Below are 27,787 nucleotides of genomic sequence, written 5' to 3'. Positions count from 1 at the left end.
GGTATTAAACCTGATATCAAAATTGGAGATGTTAATGTCAGCTCTTTGCTTTATGCGGATGATGTTATACTTCTAAATAAATCCGCTACAAGTCTGCAAGATTCTCTGACTAAATTGAATAGCTGTTGTAATAGGTATGGTATGAAGGTCAGCAATAAAAAGACAAAGACAATGAAAATAGGCAGAATCATTGAAAATGTCAACTATGTTGTGAATGGAGAACCTGTGGAACAAGTAAAAGATTTCAGCTACTTAGGCACGATTTTTACTGAAGATGGTAAATTAAATATAGAAATAGACAACAGAATCAGCAAAGCTGGTATGGTGGGAAGTCAATTGAATAAATTCATATGGAATAAGAAAGAAATTAGTCGGAACACTAAATTAGCTGTATACAAGACAGTGTTCAAACTGTTTTAACTTATGGATCTGAGAGCTGGGTCAGTAGTAAAACACTTGACCAAAGACTAGAGACCGTAGATATGAGAGTCCTGAGAAAGATTAGAGGCGTGAACAGATGGCATCAATGGCAATATCATATTAAAAATGAGGATATTAGGAAAAAACTTGACATTGTCAGCATCCAGGAATGCGTTAGCAGAGCTAATCTCAGGTGGTATGGTCACTTAAATAGAATGGGAGAGGAAAGATTAGCAAAACAAGTGTTCTTTGCCAGGTTGGCAGGAAAACGACCCAGAGGAAGACCAAGATATAGGTGGATTGATACGGTACAAAGAGTCCTTAGACAATAGAAATATAAGATCTGGTAATGTTGGAGTCTTGACAAGTAACAGACTGATTTGGAGAAAAATTGTAGATTGGAAGTTAGTAATGATGTAATTTTTTCATGTAGTACTGTCATATCCTGTACACCCTTTGAGGGTACATGGCAGGAATTTGATGATGATATTACATTTATTGACTTTGAAAGAGCATTTGATAAAGTTAAAGTATTTTATTTAACATATTAAATGAAAGACAAATACCAAAGCTATCATAAGTATATATGAAAATAATCAAATACAAACGATATTAAATTATGAACTATCATATCCGAGAGAGAGATAAACCATGGAGTCTGACAGGGATGGCCCCTTTCCGCAGCTCTTTAATATTTATTTAAATTAAATTATAATAAAATGGAATAAAAATTTCCATCAAGGTATTAAACTTTCTCCTACTGTGAACTTAAACACTCCTTCTGATGATCAAATAATAATTACCAATTCTGAAGTTAACTCACAGAAAAGATATTTTAAATTTAAATGAAATAGCCAGAGATTGTGGAATGATAATATCAACAGAAAAATCAAAAACGATGGCCTTTAAAGGACAAGATCCAATTAAAATAGTAATAGATAACAAGATTTTTGAAAACAAATACATCGAGGTATAAAAATGTTATCATGATTGCACCACATAATTCAGATGGCCTAGTTACTGGGTCAGGATGACGGGAGTAGAGCTCATATAGTACCCATCTATAAAAGGTGGAAAACAGTGAGAAATTTCCTTACTGGGCGTTCCATGTAAAATTTATGCAGAAATACTTGAGAAAAGGAGGCTAAGAAAAATTGTTTTAAAGGAAACTTCAACAACTTGGGTTCTAGTTGACTGAAAGTTATTCTGATCAGATTTTCACTTTACTGGACTTCTGCTAAGGACGCAAACTAGTCATTGCTAATGCCATGTTTCAACATAAAGATGTTGAACCACGGATCTATCTCCCCCCCCTCCAAACTCTTTATATAGGCTGGCTTGTTTCCCATCTATACTTTTACACAATCTGTTTTGTTTTTTATATTTATTTATGTATAGAACCAATACCAGCATGTTCAACAATGCTAGTAATTTCTCATATTAGCTAATCTAATGTTCATGATATTCAGTGTCAGCAGTGTTCTGCATTGCTAGTTGCATGTTAGCTTTAATTTGCCACTCTTTGTAATTGCAGTCATTAAATTGACCACTAAGAATTAACAGTAGTAGTAAAATATATATATGCTGATTTCTCATTAATCATTATTTATTACTCTATTAACTGTCATTTAAAATTTACAGTAATGACGGTAATATTTAGTAGTATGAATAACAGCAGAATCTACAGTATGTTAATTAACCATCCTTATCTGTCCTTGAATTTATGTAAAATATGATTATACTGATTATTCATACATTAACTGATGTTATTTAATCTATTCTCCTTAATGTGTTGACTGAGTCAGGATCGAATCAAGATTGAATCCTGTCTCATACAAGAAATGTAATTCAAGGTCAGTGTAATGTAAGACAGCTAAACAGTTGTTGCTGTCTATATAGTGTGATAGGTCTATCATTGACAGTCAGTTTGTCTAATTTGCTGGATGAAGAATCTGAGTTTTTCAGGAGGGGGGGGAACCCCACCACCTTCATTTAAGACTGACTCTCATCTCTTTATATAAGACTGTCTTGGCAACATAATTTCTTATATTAAGTCAGTTTCAGTAGAGAAAATACATTACTGTGTATTATTAAGTTATACATAGTAATGTGTTTGAATGATTATTTTATTTCTTTACTACCAAGAAGTGAGATTTGCAATGAAGTAGTTTATTGGACACATCTGCCTCTGATAGTGAGTGGTGCACTGGTAAGTTCTCATTGTGGGTATGTAAATTTTAGTTCACTGCAAGCAAAAATTTCTCGGATACAATGACCAAAATATTATTACTCAGTCTGAATAGTTGTTCCTGTTATTTTATTTATGAATTATATATATTTATTTGATAATGGAATTTAGTTTGCATTTATAGTTAGCTTTAAATTTTTATTTCAAAGGTGCTGTTGAAAAGCAAAAGCTGGTTTATATTTTGAATCGTGATGCTGCTGCCCGTCTGACTATTTCTTCTCCACTTGAAGCTCATAAGTCTAACACTTTGGTTTATCATATGGTTGGCGTGGATGTTGGATTTGAAAATCCAATGTTTGCATGTCTGGAAATGGATTACGAGGTATAGAGATTTTTAAGTTATTTTATATACTTAGGTTCTATTATGTTGAATAATAATTACAGACATCTACATTTGACCCTCACTATAGAAAACTTGTAGGGATCAGGAATAGTTTGTTAGTGTTGATGGAATCAGTAGTTTGTTATAATGAGCAAGTTTTTTATAGTAGTGTTTGCTATAGTGAGGTTTGACTGTACAGGATGTCCATGTTGGACCTCCCTAGTTTCAAAGACCTGTAAAAAATCAAAATGAAATATGTAAGGTTCGGGTTGTTCAAATGTTTCTGAGACTTCACAAGTTTCATCCAGAATTTTTTCCAGTGATATGATGTAGTGGTGCTGCTGGATAGAGCTGTCATAGTTTTAAACATGGCATCAGGGGCAGAGAAAGTGCAAGTTGTGTGGTGGTTAGCTGAGCTGAAATTAATCAAAGCAGTGCAGTGTAAATTCTGTCAGGTGTACAAAAAGGCAGCACTTGACCCCCCAGAGTATCTGTTTGTGGAAAGAAAATTTCCGAATGACATGAAGAATTTTGAAACAACATGGAGGAGGGAAGCATCCAATATCGGAGAAGGTAGCAAGGATTTGCAAGACCTTTGCGTGAAGCCAGACAAAATCCATTAGGTGAGCTTCACATGAATTGCAAATACCCCATTCCACCATTCACAAGGTCATCCATCATAAGGAAATCAAGCTTAATGATAAGCCATAATGGGTGATGTTTGCAGCTGAAATTCTGGAACATGTTGATGAGAATCCAAATTTTCTTTCCCAGATTTGCTTTTCAGACAAAACCACTTTTCATATCAGCAGAAAAGTGAACAGGCACAGTGTCAGGATATGGGAGAGTGAAAATCCTCACTGTGTCATGGAACACGTGCATGATAGTCCCAAGGTAAAACATCTGGTGTGGTGTAATGTGAAGCGTTATTATTGCCTTTTTTTATTCATGGAAAGCAATATTAATAGAATGATTTATCTTGACATTCTGGAAAATTTCGTCTTTCCACAACTCGAAGAATTGCAACTGCACATCCTCTTTCAAGAGGATGATTCCCCACCACAGTGGCATTTGAAGATCCATGCAACTCTTGACAGGGTCTTCTCACAATGGTGGATTGGACGTGTAGGACCGATTCCCTGGCCACCACGATCGCCAGATCGTACCCTACTTTTTTTTTTCTTTTTTTTTGTATGTGTGTGTGGGGAAGTATGTGAAAGACACAGTCTATGCAACTAAAGTGGACAGCCTAGAGAACCTGAAATATCGTATTTCTGCTGCTATGTTCTCCATCACCCCATGACATGCGTCAAAGAACCTGATCAGAGGACTATCGACTTGACATTGTGCGTGCTACTAAAGGCGCACACGTGGAAGTGTACTGATTTTTTTTTACAAAAACTTGGTGAGTGTTACTTCTCATTTGTACAATTTCAACACCATGGTCCATACACTTTAGTAGTAATATGTTGAAACTACAGACCAATGTGGACATCCTGTAGTTCTTTACTATTACATTCTGGTACCATGTTGTTATCACAACATTTAGAGCAGTAAGCCTAGTTTTAATATGCAGAGGATCTTTCCATTTTTATGATTTATCATAAAATTTTTGTGCAACATTATTAATAAATCCTGCTTAGCTCTTCTAGACAGACAACTTTATATGAATTCATTATATATATATATATATATATAATGGAGTAAAACCAGGTTTAAAATTGCTTGGTATCTTTAACACACACACACACACACACATATATATATATATATACAGGGTATTCGGGATAAATTTGACATATTTATAATTAATTATATTTTTCCGTAAGTTACATGTATTAACACACACTTCTCTTCATTTAAAAGTTTGGACCCTTCTTCATTCACATACAAGATGTCAGAAAGGATGGATAGCTGGAACCCACCTGAATCATGGAAGAGAATAACTTGTATCATGATGATTCGTGCCCGCCATCAAAATAAGGATATTACGACTGCTGCCCAATGCTCCCTGAATACAGTAAAAACAATCAGGCATGAACTAGAGACTTGCAATGGTGACTACGAGGATGTAGCAAGAAGAAAGATCCCTAGCAGACGATCTGATTGCGTTCGTACAGCAGAATTCCTCGCAAATCTGCAGGAACAGGTGTTGAAGAACCCTGGCATTGGAATTCGGGCTTTGTTCGTGGAGTTGCTAACTGTAGTCAAGCCCTGGATAACAAGGGTAGCCAATGGTAGGCCGTATGTATGGCAGCAGGATTCGGCCCCTTGCCACACCTCTGGGAAAAGTCAAAAATGGTTGTCTGAAAATTTCTACGACTTCACCAGTCCAAATGTTTGGCCTCCAAACTCCCCAGACCTTAACCCCATGGATTATTTTGTATGGGGCGCAGTTGAAAAAGACACCAATCGCACTTCCAGTAATACAAAAGCCCAGTTAATGGATAAAATTAAAACAGTTTTTGCGGCGCTTCCCAGGGAGACTGTAGCATCAGCTTGTTCGAGGTTCCGAAGCAGAATTGAAGCTGTGATCGATGCTAATGGTGGTTATTTTGAGTAAATCTTGTTGATAGTATTGTAACTAACTCTGCCTGTAATGTTTTTTTGTCAATTCATTAAATTTAATAGATACAAAGAAGATTTTCTTTTTCCTTACGAAACTGTCAAATTTATCCCGAACACCCTGTATATATATATATTGAAAATATTGAAGTACTTCTGAGTTATTTCTTCTCAAACAGAGTTGATTATTATCAACTTAACATTAGGTTAAGTTAATTGTAACTACTGATTTAGCAGGTGCATAAGGTGGTTATTCTTATTATCTATAACTACACATTTTCAGAGAGAAGAGAGAGATGCATTCTTGAGAAAATTTATTTAGCCTTTTTAGAACAGTTAAAAACTTCTCCACATGAATTCTGTTTTTTCAGTGAAATGCACATACCATATCGACACTGCAAAATATATTAGTTTTTTTAAATGTATTTTATTAATATATTGTACACATGCAAAGTATATTAAGAGAACTTATGGTATTTTGTATATACTCAAGGAAACCCTTGTATTTGCTTAAGAAAAGCAACAATTAATGATTTCACCAAATTGATGAATTATCATTGCTATTTTTGCAGATATCATTATTATAGTGAACTCTCTCTAAAACTGCAGTATAGTCTTGGTTAAAATCCCATAGAATATGGGCATTTAGCTGAGACTCTAAAAAACAAGAAATAGAATATGCTGTCAACTTCACTATAACAAACCATTTCTTCACTCCTTGCAAATTTGCTGTATTTGAGAGTCAGTTGTGTATTCTTTTTTTCTGGTGGGTTGCATGTTACTGTAAAAAATTACCCTTAATATCACATTACAAGTGCAAATTTTATAATGTGACTTGAAGACCATGATTGCTATGACTGCAGTGATCTTATAAAACTTGATTTAAATATCAAAATACCACTATTGACCATAACTGTGTACATAATCAGGGACAATACAAAATTCATTTAGTTTTAAAAAAATTGGGGAATTTTTTTTTATAGCAGAGATTTTTTCATCCTTCAAATGGTTTATGCACTTCTGCTCTCTGACCATAGGTTTGAATCCTACTGTGGCTTGGATTTTGGGGAATGCCCTCAGGTGACAGATGAATTTTGTCACTCAATGCAAGACCATCATCCTGTTTATTGGAGGCCTGAAGTGGCATGATAAAGATCCATATTTGATCACTAGAGTCTCCAAATTATCTAACCCATTTTCCTCTCTTCTCAACTAATGTTGACAGAACTATAACTTTTTGTGAGCAAGACTCACATTAAAAAATTTACAAAGTTATAGTTTGTAACTGTAAATATTTTAATGCAAGGAACCCTAAAAATGGTAACTGTCATCACTTCTTCCCCTGCACGTTTATCCACTTTCAGTGCAGGGTCCATGTATTATATTGATGCGATTTTGTTAGTATAACCCCCCAACTGGCCTGTCACCGAGCCTGCCAATGGGGGGAACTAAGATTTCTTTTTAGAACAGTCACAGTTTATTTCTTTTTCAGTTGCACCCTGTGTTAAGTTTCACCTGACGTAAACAACTTTTATTACTTGTTATTTAGTTTTCATTATATTGGCATGGCAACTAGCATTACAATTACATGATATAATGTTTGAAATAAGTAACCAGTGACCTGGCAAATATATACAACTGGACTAGAAACATCAGAATGAAAATTAATCTGGCTCAATCCTAATACATTCAAAACAAGAACAGCCTATAGCCCATGCAAGATAATACAATAGCAAAGGAACTATTTTATTGTCTACGAAAATAAGTGGCATCTTCTGTTTATTTGCTGATATTTATAATAATATGCATATATGTGTCACACTTACTTGGCCTACAGAAACATGAACCCAGCTAATTCACATACAACAGCAAGCTACTATATGAGTTGTTTTTCCCAAATAACCATCCTTTCAATTAATACCAGCAATATGAATGTTCCAGAATTTGATTGTCTTCCTTTACCATATAGTAACTTTTAGGTAAGGAATGACACCAAAAAATAATGACTTCTGAAAATGGCAAATTCTTGTGAAAATGCAGATCTCATGAGACTGTACTGTATGTAACTATTACTAAATAATTCACATGCTGACATTTATATGCTAGTGCATTATGAACTCTACAAGTGTTATTACAGCACACAAAATAACTAATATATAAACTTTTTTTTTTAAGTTTTTATTATTCACATCACGTATACAAATTATACATATTATACTATTCAACTTGTATAATTATGACAATATTTCACAATACAATTCAATGCACAGTACAATGTTACAAAATAAAATTCAGGTATTACTATCATATTCTGTTGGTAGTAGAATATAATATAATATATTTATATTATAATATAAGGGTCAAAGCTGTATAACTGAGAGGAGACCTCCACATAGCCTTTAAAGGAATGCGGAGAACCGACCAGGGCTTCTAACCTAATGTCCAATCCTCACCTTCTCATGGTGCACCCTGTTGGGTATCTACTTTGATACTGAACGAACGAGGATGGGCTGGCAATTTGGGATTTAGCCGACCAAATTGTATTCTTATTGGTTAAACCAAAATAAAAAATGATGGTACAACATGACAAAATTTCATGCCGGCTGGGGCGTTGCCTGGTTAAACAAGGCCACCGCTGTTTTCGCCAGGGAACGAGGGCGAACAGCGAAAAGTCAGCTACTGGAACAAATCTGAAAATAAACCCCAACTCAACATCACCAGAGTTAAAGATCGGTACTATCAACGTAAGAAGCCTGAATGGCAAAGAAATGGAGCTAGCTGAGGAATTAGATAAGTACCAGATCGACATAATAGGGGTGACTGAAACAAAATAGACCAAAACTGGTGAGATCTTTCTGAGCAATAAATACAAAATGTTATATTCAGGCAATGACAATCAAGGAAAAGAAAGAGTAGCCATAGTATTCAACACAAAATACGAGGCTAATCTTGAATGGCAGTCAGTCTCAAGTAGAGTAATGTGAGCAAATATGAGAATGGGGAACTGGACAATGAGACTTATTTGTGCCTATGGTCCCACAGAAGGTTCTACTAAGGTAGAAGTGGAGGAATTTTTTGATGCTTTAGAAAAAGCAACTGACACAATGAAAAATGAAAAGTTGGTCCTTGTTGGGGATCTAAATAGCAGAGTAGGAAATGATTGTGAGACATACAAAAATATTTTGGGAAAATTTGGAGAAAAGAGCAAAGCTAATAATAATGGCAAATATCTGTTGGATTTCTGCTCAGGACATGGACTGGTTATTACTAACACCATGTTCGAACATAAAAATGTGCACAAATTCACATGGAGAGAAGAGGCTAGGAATAAGAAAAGTCTCATTGACTATGTTATTGTTGATAGTGATGTTTTCTCCCTGGTGCAGGACACCAGAGTATACAGAGGATTTGAAATTGGAAGTGATCACTATTTAGTCTGAGCAGGATAAAATTGAATTTCATATTGAAAAGAATAACATGTAAGAAAGTTTTAAGCGAATAAAAGTTGAGCAGCTCTCAGATGTGAACTGTAGGCTAAAATACACAAAGATTATTGAAGAAAAAATGAAAGAGTTTGAGAACAGGAATCAAACCTTGGAGATTCAGTGGCAAACTCTGAAGAAAACATTGATTGATTCTGCCAGAGAGGCATGTGGTGAAGTTATCTGTAAGGATAAAAAAATCAGAACTTCCTGGCAGACACAGGAAGTTAAAGAGGCAGTGAAGGAAAAGAAGAAAGCATACCAAAAGTTCCTGTCAAATAAGTCAGCTTGTGCTCTTAGAGAATATAGAGACAAATGCAAGAATGCTAAACACTGTGTAAAACTAGCTAAACAAAAGTCATGGGAGGACTTTGGGAAGAATATAGAAAATAAATATCGAGAAGGTGGCAAAACATTCTGGAGGTTGTTGAAGAAGCTTAAGAATGGAGGAAAGAGTGCTGTAAAAGGAATTAGAGATGATAAAGGTGACATGAAAACGGGAGAAAAAGATATTCTTGAAGTATGGAGTGATTACTTTTAAAAAACTGCTAAATGAAACAAGCAGTGATTACACAGTGGTAAAAAACATTGACCAGGCATGCAGTCAGGAATACATATCCATACTAGAAGTAGAAAAAGCTATCAAAGGCTTTAAATGTGGAAGGGCAGCAGGAGTAGATGATATTCGACCCGAAATGCTGAAGTATGGTGGTATAAGAGTCTTACAGTGGCTGCACTGCATAGTTCAGAAAGCCTGGACAGAGGGACGAATTCCCGATGATTGGAGTAGAGCTCTCATAGTACCCATATATAAAAAGGGAAATAAAACTGCATGTGAGAATTACAGAGGTATTTCCCTACTGAGTGTTCCTGGCAAGATCTATGCAAGTATACTTGAGAAATGGTTGAGAAGAATTGTGGAAGAAAAGCTTGGTGAAGAACAAGCTGGATTCAGGCCAAATAGAGGCTGTCAGGATCAGATCTTCACTTTACGACAAATAGTAGAGAAAGCATGGAAATATAACAGAGATCTGTATTTAAGTTTTGTTGATCTGGAAAAGGCATATGACAAGGTGCCAAGAGAGAACTATTCAATACGCTTCAGTTATATGGTGTCAATGGGGCATTATATCAAGCAATACTTAGTCTTTATTTGAGTTGTAAGTCAGCAGTTAGAATTGAAGGAAGTACAGGAAGATGGTTTAATGTTAAATCTGGTGTGAGACAAGGATGTACATTATCCCCTCTGTTATTCATTATCTATATGGATCACATTATGAAGGAAAGTGGTATTAAACATGATATCAAAATTGGAGATGTTAATGTCAGCTCTTTGCTTTATGCGGATGATGTTATACTTCTAAATACAAGTCTGCAAGATTCTCTGACTAAATTGAATAGCTGTTGTAATAGATATGGTATGAAGGTCAGCAATAAAAAGACAAAGACAATGAAAATAAGCAGAATCATTGAAAATGTCAACTGTGTTGTGAATGGAGAACCTGTGGAACAAGTAAAACATTTCAGCTATTTAGGCACGATTTTTACTGAAGATGGTAAATTAAATATAGAAATAGACAACAGAATCAGCAAAGCTGGTATGGTGGGAAGTCAATTGAATAAATTCATATGGAATAAGAGAGAAATCAGTCAGAACACTAAATTAGCTGTGTACAAGACAGTGTTCAAACCAATTTTAACTTATGGATCTGACAGCTGGGTCAGAAGTAAAACACTTGACCAAAGACTAGAGACCACAGATATGAGAATCCTGAGAAAGATTAGAGGCAATTATTATTATGTATTATTATGTATTATGTATTATACAATACATAATTCTTTATTTATTTAATTACTTAGGATTTCTATTTATGTATCCATTTTAGTTATCCCTTTAACAACTGAAACATCCAAGTATATGAAATATATCATCATATTTATGTTATTTCAATGGAACATCAAGAGTATTGTAATTTTAATGTGAAATTTGTATCCATGGCAATATTCATGTGTATAAATCCAAGGCCAGTTGGGTGATTGGTATACAGAAGATTTGAAATAGGAAGTGATCACCACTCAGTTTTGAGCATCAGAAAATTGAATATGATACTGAAAAGAAAAGCACATAAGAAGCGTTTTAGAAAATAATCAAAGCTGAGCGGCTTTCAGAGGTGAACTGTAGACTCTAATACATAAACATTATTCAAGAATGAATGTGAGCATCAAGTATCAAAACTTTGTGCTTGTTTTGAAAGTAGCAAACTCTGAAGGAAACCTTGATTGATTCAGCCAGAGAGGCATGTGGTGATGCCTGCATAGACAGAAAAATCAGAATGCCATGGTGGATTTGTGTTGGTAAAGCAGCAACACTGGAAAAGAATAAAGTATATTGAATGTTCCAAGCAAATAAGTTAGGATATACTCTGAGAGAATACAGAAGAATATTATCATGAAGGTGCAAGATGTTGTTGAGGTTATAGAAAGGCATAGAAATGAAGGCAAGAGTACTGTAAAAGAAATGAGAGATGATAAAGTGACATGAAAACTGAAGATCAAGATATTCTAGATGTTGGAAATAATTACTGGTTGATCAACCTTTGGTACATTAGTACCATATATAGGTTGGGAAAGGAGGAACTTGTTTACATTTGATTTAAAAGGACTGTATATTGTAATCAAAACAAGTGTTCTCTGCCAGGTTGGCAGGAAAACGACCCAGAGGAAGACCAAGATATAGGTGGATTGATACGGTACAAAATGCTTTAGATGATAGAAATATAAGATCAGATAATGTTGGAGTCTTGACAAGTAACAGACTGATTTGGAGGAAAATTGTAGATAGGAAATTAATAATGATGTAATTTTTTTCATGTAGTACTATCATATCCTGTACACCCCTTGAGGGTACATGGCAGGAATTTGATGATGATGATGATATAATAATATATAAGTAGAATATAATATATTTTGAGTTATGATAAGTAACTGGTTTAGAGTAATGTAAGTTAGTTAATGCAAATATGTGTAACCAAGGGCCATAGCCATACTGGTTACTAGAAAAGTAATTAGCTCAAAACAGACACTGAGACTCCGGGGACCGCATCTAAGAGGACTTCCTTACCAGTTATAATAATGTACACGTTGATATTTTAATACCTAATTGAATGAACCAATTTGTAAATCAATACCTTAATTGGTTATGATATATGAGTTATAATGATCTCTTATACTATACGTTTAAAATAATTGTCAACATTCTTTAATCCCATATGGTAGTTTCTCAATCTTTTTCTGAATACATATTCTGAGGTTATAGATTTAATTTCATTCGGAAGTTTATTATAGCTACTCGTCACAATGTACTCGAAAGATTTATGAAAAATTTCTTTGTTAGCCTTAGGTACTTCCAGCATGTTTCAACCGCACTGCGATCCATAAATTTCTAGGAAAGAAATGTATATTAGTATATATATGTACATTTCTTTCCCAGAAAAGTTTATATATTAGTCATTTTGTGTGCTGTAATTATACAGCTAATTCTCTTTATACACGGCCTTTACACGATTTTGAAATAACATGGTTTAGAAAATAAAACCATTTCTATTTTTACACAGTATATTTTGATTTAACATGGTTCAAATGGTGCTTTTTTTTAAAAAAATTTCTGTTTTAATCCACTGAAATTTTTATTTTAAACCATTGAATTCAGTTCTGTTCAAAAGACTATTTCCGTTATAATTATCATTTCCTAGAACAGTACATATGTACTTAAATTTGAATTATTGAATTTGGTGGCTGCACTCCTGATTAAGTTTTGGAACACAGATGAGATTGGCCTTTTTAGGAAAAAAATGCCAAGTAGAATTTATATAGTGAAATCACAAAAAAAAGTGTTGGTGGCTTTAAAGCAGCTAAGGATCATGTGACTCTATTTTATTTTGAAACAATGCTTCAGGAGATCGTATATTAAAACCATTACTCATTAATTGATCCCTAAGACCATGTGCAGTGAAAGGTGTGGATTTTAACACATTACCAGTGCACTGGAAGGCAAAAAAAATGGTTGAGTTACAACAGAAATTTTTAATGAATGGCTTCATCAATGTTTTGTTCCAGAAGTTAAACATTATTTGATAGAAAAAAATCTGGACTTTAAAGTTTTATTGATTATAGACAATGCACCTGGCCATCCTGTTTTAGAACACCTGAATGTGAAATTTTGTTTTCTGCCATCTAATACAACCACTAGACCAGGGTGTGATCGCTACCTTCAAAACTTACTACATAAAAAGAACATTCCAATACATTTTGGATAAACTAGTTTAGGATAATTTACTGGCAGTTATTGAATGTGTGGAAGAAATTTTCTATTTTGGATTACATTAAACTTGCTAAGTTGGCATTATCAGAATTGCAACTGTCAACTTTAAATGCATGCTGGAAAGCTACTTGGCCAGAATATGTGAAAAAGAGAAACCTTATACCTTTGCATACAACTGAATATCTCAATATCATCAGATTAGCACATGCAGTTGGCAGAGAAGGATTTGCTGATTTTTCATCTGCAGATATTGGAAGAACTGATGGTTGACAAGGCTGTTAGTGATGATGAAATTATAGAAACTGTCCTTGAGAATCTTGATAAAAAAAAAGTGACGATGAAGAGATTCTGCTCACTGTAGGATTAATTAAAGAAGGGCTTCAAATGGCTAGTAAATTGCAGTTATTTTCTTACATATGATCCATATACTGAATGAGCTGAACAGTTTAAACATGAACTGAAGTCATGTATGCATGATGTGAAGAATTTTACAAAGATCTGGTGAAAACAGGATCTCAACGATTAATTACAGAATTCGTGGTAAAAAAAGAAATCAACCTTCAGAATTATTAGAAATTAGTGCTAATTTAGTTCGTTTTACTGAAGAAAACTCTTTGCAATTACCATACAAACAGGATGGCCAAAGTGTTTCAAGTGATCGAAGTGATTTCATTCCATTCCATTCTCAAACAAAAGAATGTGATTACTATTAGAAAGTGATGGTGAATAAAATTTAACTAATAACCATATGTGCAGGTATATTTGGGCCTTTCCAATTTCTGTTTTATTAGTGACATGCTATTTTCTTTAAGAAAGATACATACGTCATCATCAAATTCCTGATATATACCCTTAAGGGGGTGTATAGGATATGATAGTACTACATGAAAAATTTCCATCATTACTATCTACAATTTTCCTCCAAATCAGTCTGTTCAATGTCAAGACTCCAACATTAGCAGGTTTTATATTTCTATCTTCTAAGGCACATTTTATCATATCAATCCACCTATATCTTGGTCTTCCTCTGGGTCTTTTTCCTGCCAACCTGTCAGAGAACAGTTGTTTTGCTAATCTTTCCCTGCCCATTCTGTTCAAGTGACCATTCCACCTGAGATTATCTCTGCTAACACATTCCTGGTTGCTGAGACAAAGTCGAGTTCTTTCCTGTTTTTAATATGATATTGCCATTAATGCCATCTGTTCATATCACTAATCTTTCTGAGGACTCTCATATCTGTGGTCTCTAGTCTTTGGTCAATTGTTTTACTTCTGATCCAGTTCTCAGATATAAGTTAAAATTGGTTTAAACACTGTCTTGTATACAGCTAATTTTGTGTTTTGGCTAATTTCTCTCTTATTCCATATAAATTTATTCAGTTGACTTCCTACCATACCAGCTTTGTTGATTCTGTTGTCTCTTTCCAGATTTAATTTACCATCTTTAAAAATTGTGCCTAAGTAGCTGAAATGTTTCACTTGTTCTATAGGTTCTCCATTCACAATGCAGTTGATATTTTCAATGCTTCTGCCTATTTTCATTGTGTTTGTTTTGTTATTGCTGACCTTCATATCATATCTATTACAAGAGTTATTCAATTTAGTCAGGCTTGAGAAATTTAGAAATCTTGCAGACATGTAGCAGATTTATTAAAAGTATAACATCGTCCACATAAAGCAAAGAGCTGACATTAACATCTCCAATTTTGATATCAAGTTTAATACCACTTTCTTTCATAATGTGATCCATATAGATAATGAATAACGGAGGGTATAATGTACATCCTTGTCTGACACCAGATTTAACATTATACCATCTTCCTGTGCTTCCTTCAATTCTAACTGCTGACTTACAATTCAAATAAAGACTAAGTATTGCTTGATATAATGCCACATTCACATCATATAACTGTAGCATATTTAATAGCTTCTCTCTTGGCAAGATACACACACACACACTTTAAATAAGTATTTCAAAAATAAAAAATATTCCATTAAAATTAGAGTTTTATTCAATGATTTTCGTATGCTTCGTTTGTAAATAACTTATTGTTCGTATTGGGTTTTCACATCTAGAACCATTCCTATTTTTTTCATATGCACTGTATTCTTTTTTACATGGAACCTTTTTTTCTGGAACCAATCTACCATGTAAATGGAGAATTGGGTGTGTGTGTATGTGTATATACAGCTAACCCTCGTATAACGTGGTACTTATACAACGCAGTTTCGATATAATGCAGTCTACAAATTGCAGTAACCCTTTATCTTTTCATATTTTTTCACCGCGTGACTTAAAAATCAAATTTTATCTTTGTTAAATTTGTGTCTGTCCGTATCGCGCATGTAGTTATAAGTAGCGAATTTTAGGTGAAATATCCTTTAGCACGCATGTACATCAATTGTTTACCGTATAAAGTGTTAATTATTGTTGAAAGTTGTCTTTGTTTTCTGCTAGGAAAGCGCATTATAAATCATAGTGTGTTGATCTTCTCAAGCTGAGCACTTCATTTTTTTCTGAGTTACATACAATATGTAATGCTTTTTTTGTGTAAAAAAAATTATTTCTATAGTAATGGCCACATAGAGGTCTTTTGCGATATGGTTGAAAACGAAATTAGTGAATTAATTGTTGGGGAAATAGATTTAAATGAGGAGGAACTGGTACAATTGATAGATGATGTCGAACCAAATGGCGGTGGAAGTTCTGTCGAAGATTCTGATTGTGACGAATCCGTTAAAAAAAAATCAGTTTAAAGAAATTAGCAGAAGGATTGGACTTGGCAAGAAAGTTAGGAAGCTATTTTATGGATAATGACCCCAGAACGGAATGCTCTGGAAAATTCGCAAGACAATTGGATATTTGTTTAGCTCTATGTTATGAACTTAATAAAAAATTGCAGCATAGTGGTAAGCAAGGTCTTATTACTGACTTCTTGATAATTAAACCAGCTGAAGTATGCAATGAGAATTATACAAATGAAATCATCACTTGAAATCCAAGAGATTTCAAGTGATGACGACTTCCGGCCACTCGTAAATAAAGAACATCTACAAAATCTTCGTTTTGAAGACAGTGATGACGATTGTAATATGCACTTTATTATGTGCAATGAAGTTTATGTACAATTTGTAATTTTATAAGTTTATACTATATATTTGTTTCATAGTTTCTATGTTTTCTTAACTTACATGAATTACAAGAATTAAATAAAAATATATTTTTGTTGGGTATGTCATTGTTGTTTATATAATTTAAAAAAAAAAAAACGATTTCGGAACCTAACCTTACGATTTCTACGTAATCTGAGTTTTGCATAATGTGGCATTTCTATGGAATCTAACATCCGTATTATACGAGGGTTACCTGTATGTGTATATATATATATATATGAGAAATGTATATTAGTATATACAAATTATAAAATTGTTTTACCTTTTTAATAAACTGATATATTCTTGTTTTCTAATTTGATATAGCTGTGTATGGAACAACAGTTTAATATTTCTGTTTTGAAAATAGTATGCAAATGTTTCAGAACAACCTCAAAAGAATTGAAGATAGGCACTATCAGCATAAAAATCAATAGAAAAATAATTAAATCTAGTAGAGGAATTAGAGAAATACTATGCCACTATAATTATCATTACTAAGACTAAAAACAGGTGAGATAATTTATTCAGATCATCATGATTAGAGAAAGGAGGCAGAAACTATATATAATATAATGAGTTACTATAGCTGTGATATTCAACATTCAATACAAAGATAAATTTCTTGAATTCACTTAATTTCGAGTAATTTGGTGCATGCAAATGGGAAATCAAAGAATACCACTTGCATGTGTGTCTGTGTCCCCAGAAGAGTTCATAGTAGGAAAGAAATACAGGAATTTTGGAAGTCATTAGAGAGTATATCTAATATAAGAAAAAATTTTGGACCTTGTTTGGAGATCTAAATAGAGAAAGAAAGAAATACTATTCCCACTTCCCCCCTTGTATTGTTGGGTGCAAGGATCCGTCATGGCCAAGTACTTGGCTTCTTTGGAAACCTAATTAAAACTCTAATAGGGTGATTAATTTCTCTGCACAATATGTTGTGACTGTCATTTCTTCTAGTTTGTTTTTGTGGGATGCAAAATGTGAGTTTTATTTTCCTTGTGGAAAAGGGTTTTTAAATTGAAAGGTTCTTAACATCGTAGGTGAGATTTGAATCCAGGGCCTTGTTGCAGCTGACCAACTTCAAAGAAGAGAAAAAAGCTAATAATAATGACAAGCAGTGTTGTTGAATTCTATTCAAGATAATGACTTTCATTACCAACACTGTTCCAACATAAAAATTGCATAAATTCACATGTAGAGAACATACAAGAAATGGAAAAAAAAATTCTATTGATTATGTATTAATTGTGATTATATTTTAATACTGATTCAGGATGCTAGGAATTTAAAGTAAGAAATAGTAATCTAGTTTTTAATTATTATAAAAATGAGTATTATATTGAAATTAAAAATATGTACAGAAGTTTTAAAAAAGAATTAAGGTTGAGTTGCTTTCAGTTGTGATCTGTAAACTCAAATATGCAAATATTATGAGGGAAAAAGTAATGGAGTTTGAAAACAAGAGCCGTGCTTTACAGATTGAATATCAAACTCTGAAATAAAATTTAAAAAAAAAGATTCAGCCAGAGAAAAGGTTAATTAACAGGGAACAGCGATATTAACTGCTGATTAGCCAGTGCAAGTGTTGCACACACATACACACACTTCACTCACAACGAGCACCCACTTTCTGTTCATTCAGAGTTTCTTCAGCAAGAGGTAATGCCACCTTCTTCTTGGTTGTGAGCATTCAAGGATACTCATAATCACTATTCAAGCCCATATTCAAGAATTAAAGAATATTTATGAAACAGCACTTCATATTTGACTTATATACTCTAAGCATATAATTTTGTTTTTTCTAATTTTGCCACTACAAATGGCCCAATTGAAATGACAAATTTTAATAACAAACCTGTATGCCAAATTTCATTGAATTTTTCGACTGTGGAATTAATTTTGTCAACAATTGAAACAAACATTGAACCATGTGGACATCTTGCACTCATCCTAAATTTCAGCTGTCGTATATAATTTCATCCAGCCTTAGTCACAAAATAACTTGCAGACAACCAAACAAGTACATACAAGAGTGAACTGAAAAAGAAGCTTACTGAATGGGACCAGAAAGAGGAAAATGAAGTTTTTAGGGCATATGGCCCAATTGAAATGACAAATTTTAATAACAAACCTGTATGCCAAATTTCATTGAATTTTTCCACTGTGGAATTAAGACATACTCTAAGAGATGAAAGACTGACTACGATGATCATCACAGGAAACTATAGGGAAAAAAATGGGAGACCAACCAAGTCATCAATATCCTTTGATGTCTTGGTTGGTCATCAATATGTAAAGGACATAGAACATTGCATGGGCAAAGTTACCACCCAGATCTTTAGAGAATGAACAAGGTAGGAATAGGTGAAACTATAGCCATTGACTTTTGAATTGGAGATGGCATCTGAATGAATGACAAATAAATGAACAAAATGAATCTAATTGTGAAACTCGGCTGACATTAGAATTAATACTGTTTGTCAAGATTTTGTATTTTAAATAGCATATTCCAGTATAATATGTTATAGCAAATATATAAAATTTTTTTTTAGTAAAATTACTTGCAATATTTCTAGGAAGCAGATAATGATGCTACTGGAGAAGCAGCACAAAGTACACAACAAACTTTAACATTTTATGAACTTGATTTGGGTTTAAATCATGTTGTGAGAAAATACAGTGAACCTCTGGAAGAACATGGAAATTTTCTGATATCAGGTGAGTTGAAAATAAATCTTTATATATGTGATATTGTTCATATAATATTGTCTGTTATTAATGTTTTTAATTACCTCAGTATTTACAGAGAAACATAAAAAGTGATATCAGTAAAAAGTGAATTAGCGAAGCATGAATATGAATGTTTATGTGGTTTAGCTGTTCTTTCTGTATTGAGACCATGTTTCAATGGTCTCAATACAGAAAGGGTTGTAATTAATTATAACCCTTTACAGAAAGGGTTATAATTAATCATAACCCTTGTTGGGTTTCAAGTAGCAAACATATAAAAAAAATTAAGAAAAAATTAATTACACATAGCAGATCTTATCAGAACTTCACAATTAATACATACAAACAGGTGACCAGAAAAAAAAAAACATATTAATTATTCTATACACATTGGAAGAATGCTAGTTGTTGCTGTCACATTCTGTGGTATGATGCATGTCATATCCCAGGTCTGTGGAAGTGCAATAATCCTTCTCTACATCTGTAATGTCACAAAATTCATTCCATCTTTCCTTCATAGTTATGACATAAAAGGAACTTTTACTCTGCAAGCTTCAAACCACACTTTCTTCTCTCCCTTAAAGAAACAAGGGCTCTAAAGAATTAGCTGCTCTGTGGCATTTGCTGTATTGGCCAAACAGGATGTTCTGAAGAAATCTGTAGTCAAAACATGTTATAGATGTTGAATGGAAACAGCACAAGTCCAGATTGGCCTTGCACACAATCAGTGTTAAGTACCCAGTACCATGGCAGGAAACAGAAATTCCTTATTTTGAACATAGTTGTTTTGTAAGAAAATTCAAGGAGGCTTCTGAAATGCTACACATCCCTACAAAATAAAAACAAGGGCTTAATACTGCAATGGGTTAGATCTTCGTTCATTAAAATCTTTGGACCTGGGATATGTGCACTACGTTTAAAGAACATGACAGCATCAACTACTTCTCCTTTCCTTCATGTGTATGTTGTTTAGTTTAATTAATTTTTTAAGCTATTGTATTCCTTCACTTCCCAGTGTTTTGTGTTTACATTCTCTAGTTTTTTAAACCTTCTGTGTAACAGTTGTAACTTCAGACAAAATGAGCCTTTTTACTTGTGAAGCTTATACCTTATTTAATTTTCATTAAATAAAGTATAATTTTTTTTAATCCTTGCATAATACAGTCATATTATTAAGAAAGACCTCCAGGAAGTCAGGGCTCATCGAGGAGGCCACATACACCAGTTATCATACTTGTTCTTTATTCATTCACACTACTTGCACACACAACACCCAATGGCAGTCCATTCCGATCATACACCACTCTATGAGAGAAAAATCTAAATCTCACTGCCCTTCTTAGTGGTATTCATTCTCAGCTTCCAAGGATGCCTTCTTGTCCTCTCCCCACCCTCCATACAATGCAAAATTCCATCAACTGAAATCCTGTATGACCCTTTCAGAAGTTTCAGTTTCAATCACATCCCTTTCTTTCCCCTTACACTACCTGTTTGATAGTGTCTGCAGTCTGCAAATTCTCAATCTTTCTTCATAATCAGTATTCCACAATCCTGATATCATTTTTAATACTCTCCTTTGCACTCTCTCCACTGTATCAGAATCATCATTGAAACCAGATCTGTGCACAATAGTCCAAATGAGGTATAATCAAGGCCTTGTAAAGAGGCAAAACGACAACCTTCTCTTTACAGGTGAAAGTTTGTTTCAGCATTGCAATTATCTTTTGAGTTGTATTTGCAATCTTTGCTACATGGTGCCTGAACTTCAACTTCTTATCTACTTACACTCCAAGATCCCTGGCTTGATCAGTTTCTTCTAGCATAATTCGATCAATATAATACGATATTGAATATCTAATAATGTCAAAGTGCATTACTTTACGTTTACTGGCATTCATTTTCCCATGCCCACAATACCAGCCTATTCAAATCACATATCAGCTGCATTTCTGATTACCCTACATTTCTTGGCATCATCAGCAAATAGCTGTATGTTGCCTGTCAAATCCTTCCCAGTGCCATTAATGTACAAATTGAATGTTAAAAAACGTTTAATTTTCTTGACCATAAAAGCTCTGGAATGACTTCTAATGGGACTATTGATCAAGTACATATAATAAACAACTATGTTATACCAACTAGTTTCACCAACTAAGGCTGTTGGCATCTTCAGGGTACATAACTGATGTAAGGCACTAAAAAGTAAAAAACTGTTACAAACTATAATCAACTGATTCCAATTATATTCAAAGAACAGAGTGCGTACAATACATGCATAGAGCGTGCATGATCTCACTTGTTGTTATTTAGGAACGTTCTATAGTTGGCACTGTAATTCAGTTCTGGTGAGTTAAGAGATCTAATAAGGGTCTTCCAGATCATGGGCAAGATTAGTCCTTGGTTCCTGTTAAGGTTTTGTATACAGCAGGCAACTGCTGTGGCTTCTTTAAAAATTCGAGAGCGGAAGTCCTCCTCTATGTAAGGAATTGTGCTTCTATCCCACTCTATAATATGGTTCATTCTTGAGAAATGAAATGCTAACCCCGATTTTTCTTTTCTGATATTATTGACGTCACCAATGTGTTCTTTTTGCCTAATTTCAAGGCTCCTTGAAGTCTGGCCAATGTAATTCAAGCTGTACGAGCAGGGTATGTTGTAAACGCCAGCATATTTGAAGAAAGGATGGCTATCTTTTGGAGATCTTAAGAATTGCCTAATCGTTTCTGTAGGTTTAAAGGTCACTCTTATTTTGTGTGGTCTAAGGAGTCTTGCAATCTTATTCGAAACTGTCCCTAAGTATGGAATAATGATGGTAGAAATATAATGTATGCAATCTCGTCTTTGTGTGCGGTCAGAGAAAAGTATCTTGTGGACGAGTCTTCGAGGAAATCCATTCATGGTAAGGTTGTTAGATATCAGGGATAGTTCTTCCTGGAGGTCTTGTTGATCTGTTGTAAGCAGAGAGGCATGGTTCTTCAGCATGTGTGCAATGCTAAGTTTCTGCGAAATGTGGTGGGAGGAAGTGAAATGTAAATAACGTCCTGTATTGGTAGGTTGGCGGTAAATTGAGAGGTTGATACCACCATTTGTTAGCTTCTTAATTAAGTGTCCAGAAATGGTAATTGGTTATCTTTTTCAAGTAATAGAGTGAATTTGATTGTGTGGTGTAAAGAGTTGATCTTGTTTAGAAAGTCTAACAGGTCCTTTTTTGTGTGTTTCCAAACAATAAAGATACTGTCCACGTATCTCCACCATTCTGTGGGTTTAGGGTCTACTAGAGATAAGATTTTACTTTCAAAATCCTCCATAAAGAGATCAGCACAAGACGGAGAGCGGGGGCTACCCATTGCAAGCCAGTTAATTGCTGATATATGGTTTTATTCCACATGAAAAAGTTTGATGTTAAACAATGACTGGACAGAGAAGTAATATCTTGTGGGAGCAAACTTCCCAAAATGTTGATGACTTCCTCCACAGGGATGTTAGTGAATAGAGATGTAACATCCAGGCTGGCGAGTAGATCCGTATTGGAGATTGAGATGTTGTTCAGTTTCTCAACAAAATGTTGAGAATTTCTTATGTAAGTATCTAAATTATGGATGTGTGGTTTGAGGAGGCCTGCCAGGTGTTTAGATAACAGATAAGTGGCCGAATTCATTCCATCTACAATCGGGTGTAGTGGTATTCCATTTTTGTGTACTTTAGGACCACCATATAGTCTTGGTGTTAGTGGATGTATAGATTTCAATCTTCGTTTTAAGTCTATAGGCCAGTTCACCATGTGATGTATTAAATCGTTGGTGTCGTGATTCTGTAATGTTGGATCTGTGACTAGGACACGGTAGGTTGATGTATCCGATAGTAAGCTGTTAATCTTATCTTTGTAATCACTGGTGTTTAAAATCACTGTAGAATTTCCCTTATCTGCCTTTACTATGATAATGTCTTTCTTTTTCTTCACACTATACAATGTTCTTTTTTCCAGAGGAATGATACTACTTTTTTATCTAATATCATTAACTATGGGTTCCGGTAACGACGAGACTGCCTTTTCTATATTACAAATGATATCCACTTTAGGGACATGATCAGGTGTTATCGCAAAATTGAAATTACTACGTAATTTACTACGTTAATACGTGATCCGATAAATTAAAAATAACTTTGTTATCTGGTAGAAAAGGTTTTGACTTAAAACGTTTTGTATAATGATCATGGAATTTTTTAATTTGGTTTCGTTTGCTTGTTGTAAAGGCTTTATCATAGCTAATAGTGACCATATATCTTGGTCTAAAGTACTGGCGATATTGTCATAAATCTGATAACATTCTAAATCTATTTGGCTTAAAAGAGATCTGATTAAAAGAAAACGATTAGGCAATTCTTAAGATCTCCAAGAGATAGGCATCCTTTTTTCAAATATGCTGGAGTTTACAACATACCCTGCTCGTGCGGCTTGAATTACATCGGCTAGACTTCAAGGAGCCTTGAAATTAGGCAAAAAGAACACATTGGTGACGTCAATAATAACAGAGAAGAAAAATTGGGGTTAGCTTTTCATTTCTCAAGAACGAACCATACCATAGAGTGGGATAGAAGCACAATTCCTTACATAGAGGAGGACTTCTGCTCTCGAATTTTTAAAGAAGCCACAGCAGTTGCCTGCTGTATACAAAACCTTAACAGGAACCAAGGACTAATCTTGCCCATGATCTGGAAGACCCTTATTAGATCTCTTAACTCACCAGAACTGAATTACAGTGCCAACTATAGAACGTTCCTAAATAACAACAAGTGAGATCATGCACGCTCTATGCATGTATTGTACGCACTCTGTTCTTTGAATATAATTGGAATCAGTTGATTATAGTTTGTAACAGTTTTTTACTTTTTAGTGCCTTACATCAGTTATGTACCCTGAAGATGCCAACAGCCTTAGTTGGTGAAACTGTTGGTATAACATAGTTGTTTATTATATGTACTTGATCAATATAGTCCCATTAGAAGTCATTCCAGTACAAATTGAATATCAGTGGACCAAGGACTGATCCTTGTGGTACACAACTGGTTATTTTTATTATTATTATTTTTTTTTTATTAATCTTTGTACTGGTTATGGGCAGTACTACCCTTACATCACGTCCAGACTTGATATAGACCTAAGCCTTTACAAGTGTTTTAACCTATGTTCTAGTTATCAATGTAGTCATTCTCTATTGGCAACATGCCACCAGTGTGCCCTATAGGGCCCTCAAGGAAAGAACTTTTATATCCTTCTGCGTAGGTCCAAGCTGTTTTAAGTCCTTATAACTATCTGCACTCCATATGACATGTAAAGAGATTGTGGCGCTGGTAAACTTCGGAGTTGCCCCATGCTCCTCCTGTATCTTACAAACTAGATCTTAAATCTTGCAGGCTCACATCCCCCATATACCACTTTTTGATATTCAGCCAATCTAAACCTATAATCTCCCGTTTATGCAACAGTCTTCCATGCTGTGTTTTAAAAGTCTTAGCAAAATCCATAAGTATCATGGTATATCCATTCCCCTTGTCTAACTCAATGTTAACATTATTATAGAATGTTAGCAAGTCTAAAACATGACCTTCCCTTAGTAAATCCATCTATACATTGCAAAGTAGAGATTCTCTGTCAACTCATTTCTGAATGCAAGCCCTAACCAAATTTTCTTCACACTCTTGAGATACTGATGGGTCACTAGTTGGATACATCAGTCTTTATATCATCCTTGTGCAATTAGATTACCAATACATTCTTTCTTATTCTTTCTTAAACGAAGTTGCAATTTATTATAATTTAAACAACTTTCCTTAAGTTTATGTTATCAGTTGTAATAACATTATTGAGATTTTCATAGTGATAAGTTTTAGCATGTGGAGTTAAACAGTGTTCAAGTTATTTGTTTTGGTCAGAAAATATCAAGAACTTGTCATCTTTTACTTAAGTAGACTGAAACTATATAAAACTGTTTTTCTTATATCAAAATTTATTTTAATCATTGTTTGGAAGGGGAAATTCCGTTAATTGTAACTGGTAGTTTGGAAGTGTTTACATGTGCTGATCAGACTTCCAGGAAGCAGCACAACTTGTATTAGTATTAATAGCTTTGAAATGGTATCTAGTGTGTTGATATTCAAATAGAATAGAGTTTTTAAAGGAGAAGATAAAGTAGAAAGTTGAGGAATGAAAACAGACAAATAGATTTATTCGAAAGAGTTTCTGTTGATTAATGGTAGCCAGAAGAAGAAGGCTCTCTTAATTCTTGTTTTAATACAATAAAACTGTAATAATTTGATGAAAGTTATTTGCTTTAGCAAATGGACTATTGAGATAAGTATTGAATTGGAAGAACTTCATAGTTGTTCTGGAAGAAAAAAAATTTTCTTTTTAATAGTGTTTCTTGTGTGATGCTTGCATATTTTAAAACAAATTGTATTACATATATTTGGAGCCATCTTGAATCAGAGATGAGAATAGTTTATTATCAAATAGAAGGATTGTTGAACTGTTCAGTCAATAAAGCGTTCTATGCCTGCTTGGTTCTTTTTGAATATTTTTTAAAACAGAGAAAATTTTTGATAAGAATTACACTGAAGTCTGCAGAGGTAGGATAATTTATTTTTTCTTCTGTATAAAAAGAAAGGAAAAGGAAATGTTGGAAGGAAAGAAGAAAGTTTTGAATTTGAGTAGAATTCTCAACTGAAATTACATGCACAGACACACTCTTTATTTGTGAATTTGGTTGTGATATGTTTTAATTCTGAAGATGAATTTAAATTACATGTACAGAAATATGAAATGTATATACATAATGTTTTTGTTAAATTTTTATGCAAATAAATATATGTGTATATTTTTAAAAGTTAATTCAACAAATCTATTACAATTCTCTTATTTTTAAAGACTAAAATAAGTGAATATAATGTGAAAATGAACTTAAATGGAAATTGATAATTCTTTTAAGATGAATAAAGCAAATTTGATGGTTAATAGTAATTGTGTTGTTAAATGCTAGCATATTATTGTCATTATTAAATTTGAAACAAAAATGGTACAGGATGCATTTGAAAGAAAAGAAAAATATTTGAACAAAGTGGTAGATGTGATGACAGGATATCTTGAGAGAAGAAAAAATGAAATGGTGCAGTAAATAGGATGAGTCTTTTTTTTAAAAAAAATTAAGGTAAATAGCATTATTTGGGGTTTTGTTATTTCTCAAACTTTTCTTTTCAATTTAATCTAAAATTTATTCCAGGATATTTCACTTCCTTTTTCATTATGAAAATGTAGGTGATTTTGTTCCAATTTTATAAAATAAACTTTATTGATCTAGAAAGAGTAACCATGCTTTTAAATGGTGAACCTCAGGAAAACATTGAGATATGTTTTGAAACTGTTGAAATAAGTTAGATCTCTTGACAAGAAGTCAGATACTCCATTATTATTTATTTTTAAGACAAAATTGCAGTTAATTGGTAAGAGATTTGCCCGCAGTTCTAGAAATGTAAAGCAAGCTCTTGGTTATGCAATATTTCAATCTCTGATGCAACAAATTTTCCAGGAAATTGGATATGGGTCTTAACTTCTGGAAAATCAGTGAATGTGTTTAAGAAACTAAGGAAACTATCTCTCAATTTTACGATAGGTTCACTGACACTACTTATGGATTTGATATAAAGGTTTCAGATAGCAATTTCTTGCTATCTGAAAATGGATGCTCCTGAATAAGGGAGCATCCATGAAAAAGTTGTTGATGTAGTGCAGTGATGGCAAACCTTTTTACCCAGGTGTGTCAAACTTTTTTTTATTTTTTAAATATTGACATTGTTGATGTGCCACTTGCATACATGCATTATAAATGTAACTACATAATCATAGATGGTGACTTATACATATCATATTAAGCTGTTTATTTAATTGGACATTGATATAAAATCTATGACTTCATATTATACAATTAATTTAATAAACTGAAATTACAAACTTACATTACATTTAATGACTTTTCTGTTGCTGACTACTGGTAGAAAGTTCTTTCAATGAACAAACCTACCTTCGCCTTAACTGAGAGCGATCTTACATGATTTATCGCAGTTTTTTTCCATCAGAATGCCAGTATTTTTCAACATCCAAGGTGTGTCACCTGAAACCCTCAAGTGTGTCAGTGCTGACACACCTGTCATAGGTTCGCCATTCTATGTCCAATGAGTAGAACACTCATTGGACATAGAATTAGCCGAAGAGAATCTGATGACGAATGGTAGCATTTTACATGGTGATTAGTTTCATCCATTTTTAACAATTAAATCTTTGAAGGATTCTAAAACCTTCAGAAAAAGTATGGATTGTTTTGCATCCGTTTTAATTAAGAAGGAAATGGCAAACTTGAGAGAGAGGAATTTAAGGAAGATGCCCACAAGGTTTTTAGTCTCTTGATAAGTTTCAGGTTTATCTCTTGTCAGTGACTGTAAATCTTAAACAGACTCAAGAAAATTCTAAAAAAAAAAGGATAAAC

At 33.7% G+C, this 27,787-nt stretch overlaps 1 protein-coding gene across 2 annotated transcripts in view; it reads left to right on the top strand.

Annotated features, from left to right (window-relative positions):
• Positions 1 to 27,787, top strand: part of Sf3b3 (splicing factor 3b subunit 3) — a 300,761-nt gene that overhangs the window by 28,152 nt on the left and 244,822 nt on the right. For both annotated transcript variants that reach the window (XM_090398423.1, XM_090398422.1), the window contains exons 5-6: positions 2,818 to 2,990; positions 19,097 to 19,238. In XM_090398423.1, coding sequence (XP_090254549.1) covers positions 2,818 to 2,990; positions 19,097 to 19,238 — 315 coding nt within the window. The remainder of the gene's footprint in view (positions 1 to 2,817; positions 2,991 to 19,096; positions 19,239 to 27,787) is intronic.

The sequence above is a fragment of the Typopeltis vanoorti genome, chromosome 9, assembly GCF_054136105.1.
Source record: "Typopeltis vanoorti isolate ZY-2024b chromosome 9, IOZ_Tvanoo_1.0, whole genome shotgun sequence".
NCBI lineage: Eukaryota > Metazoa > Arthropoda > Arachnida > Uropygi > Thelyphonidae > Typopeltis > Typopeltis vanoorti.
Note: the sequence above shows the minus strand (reverse complement) of the source record. Positions and strands in the feature narration are given on the sequence as shown.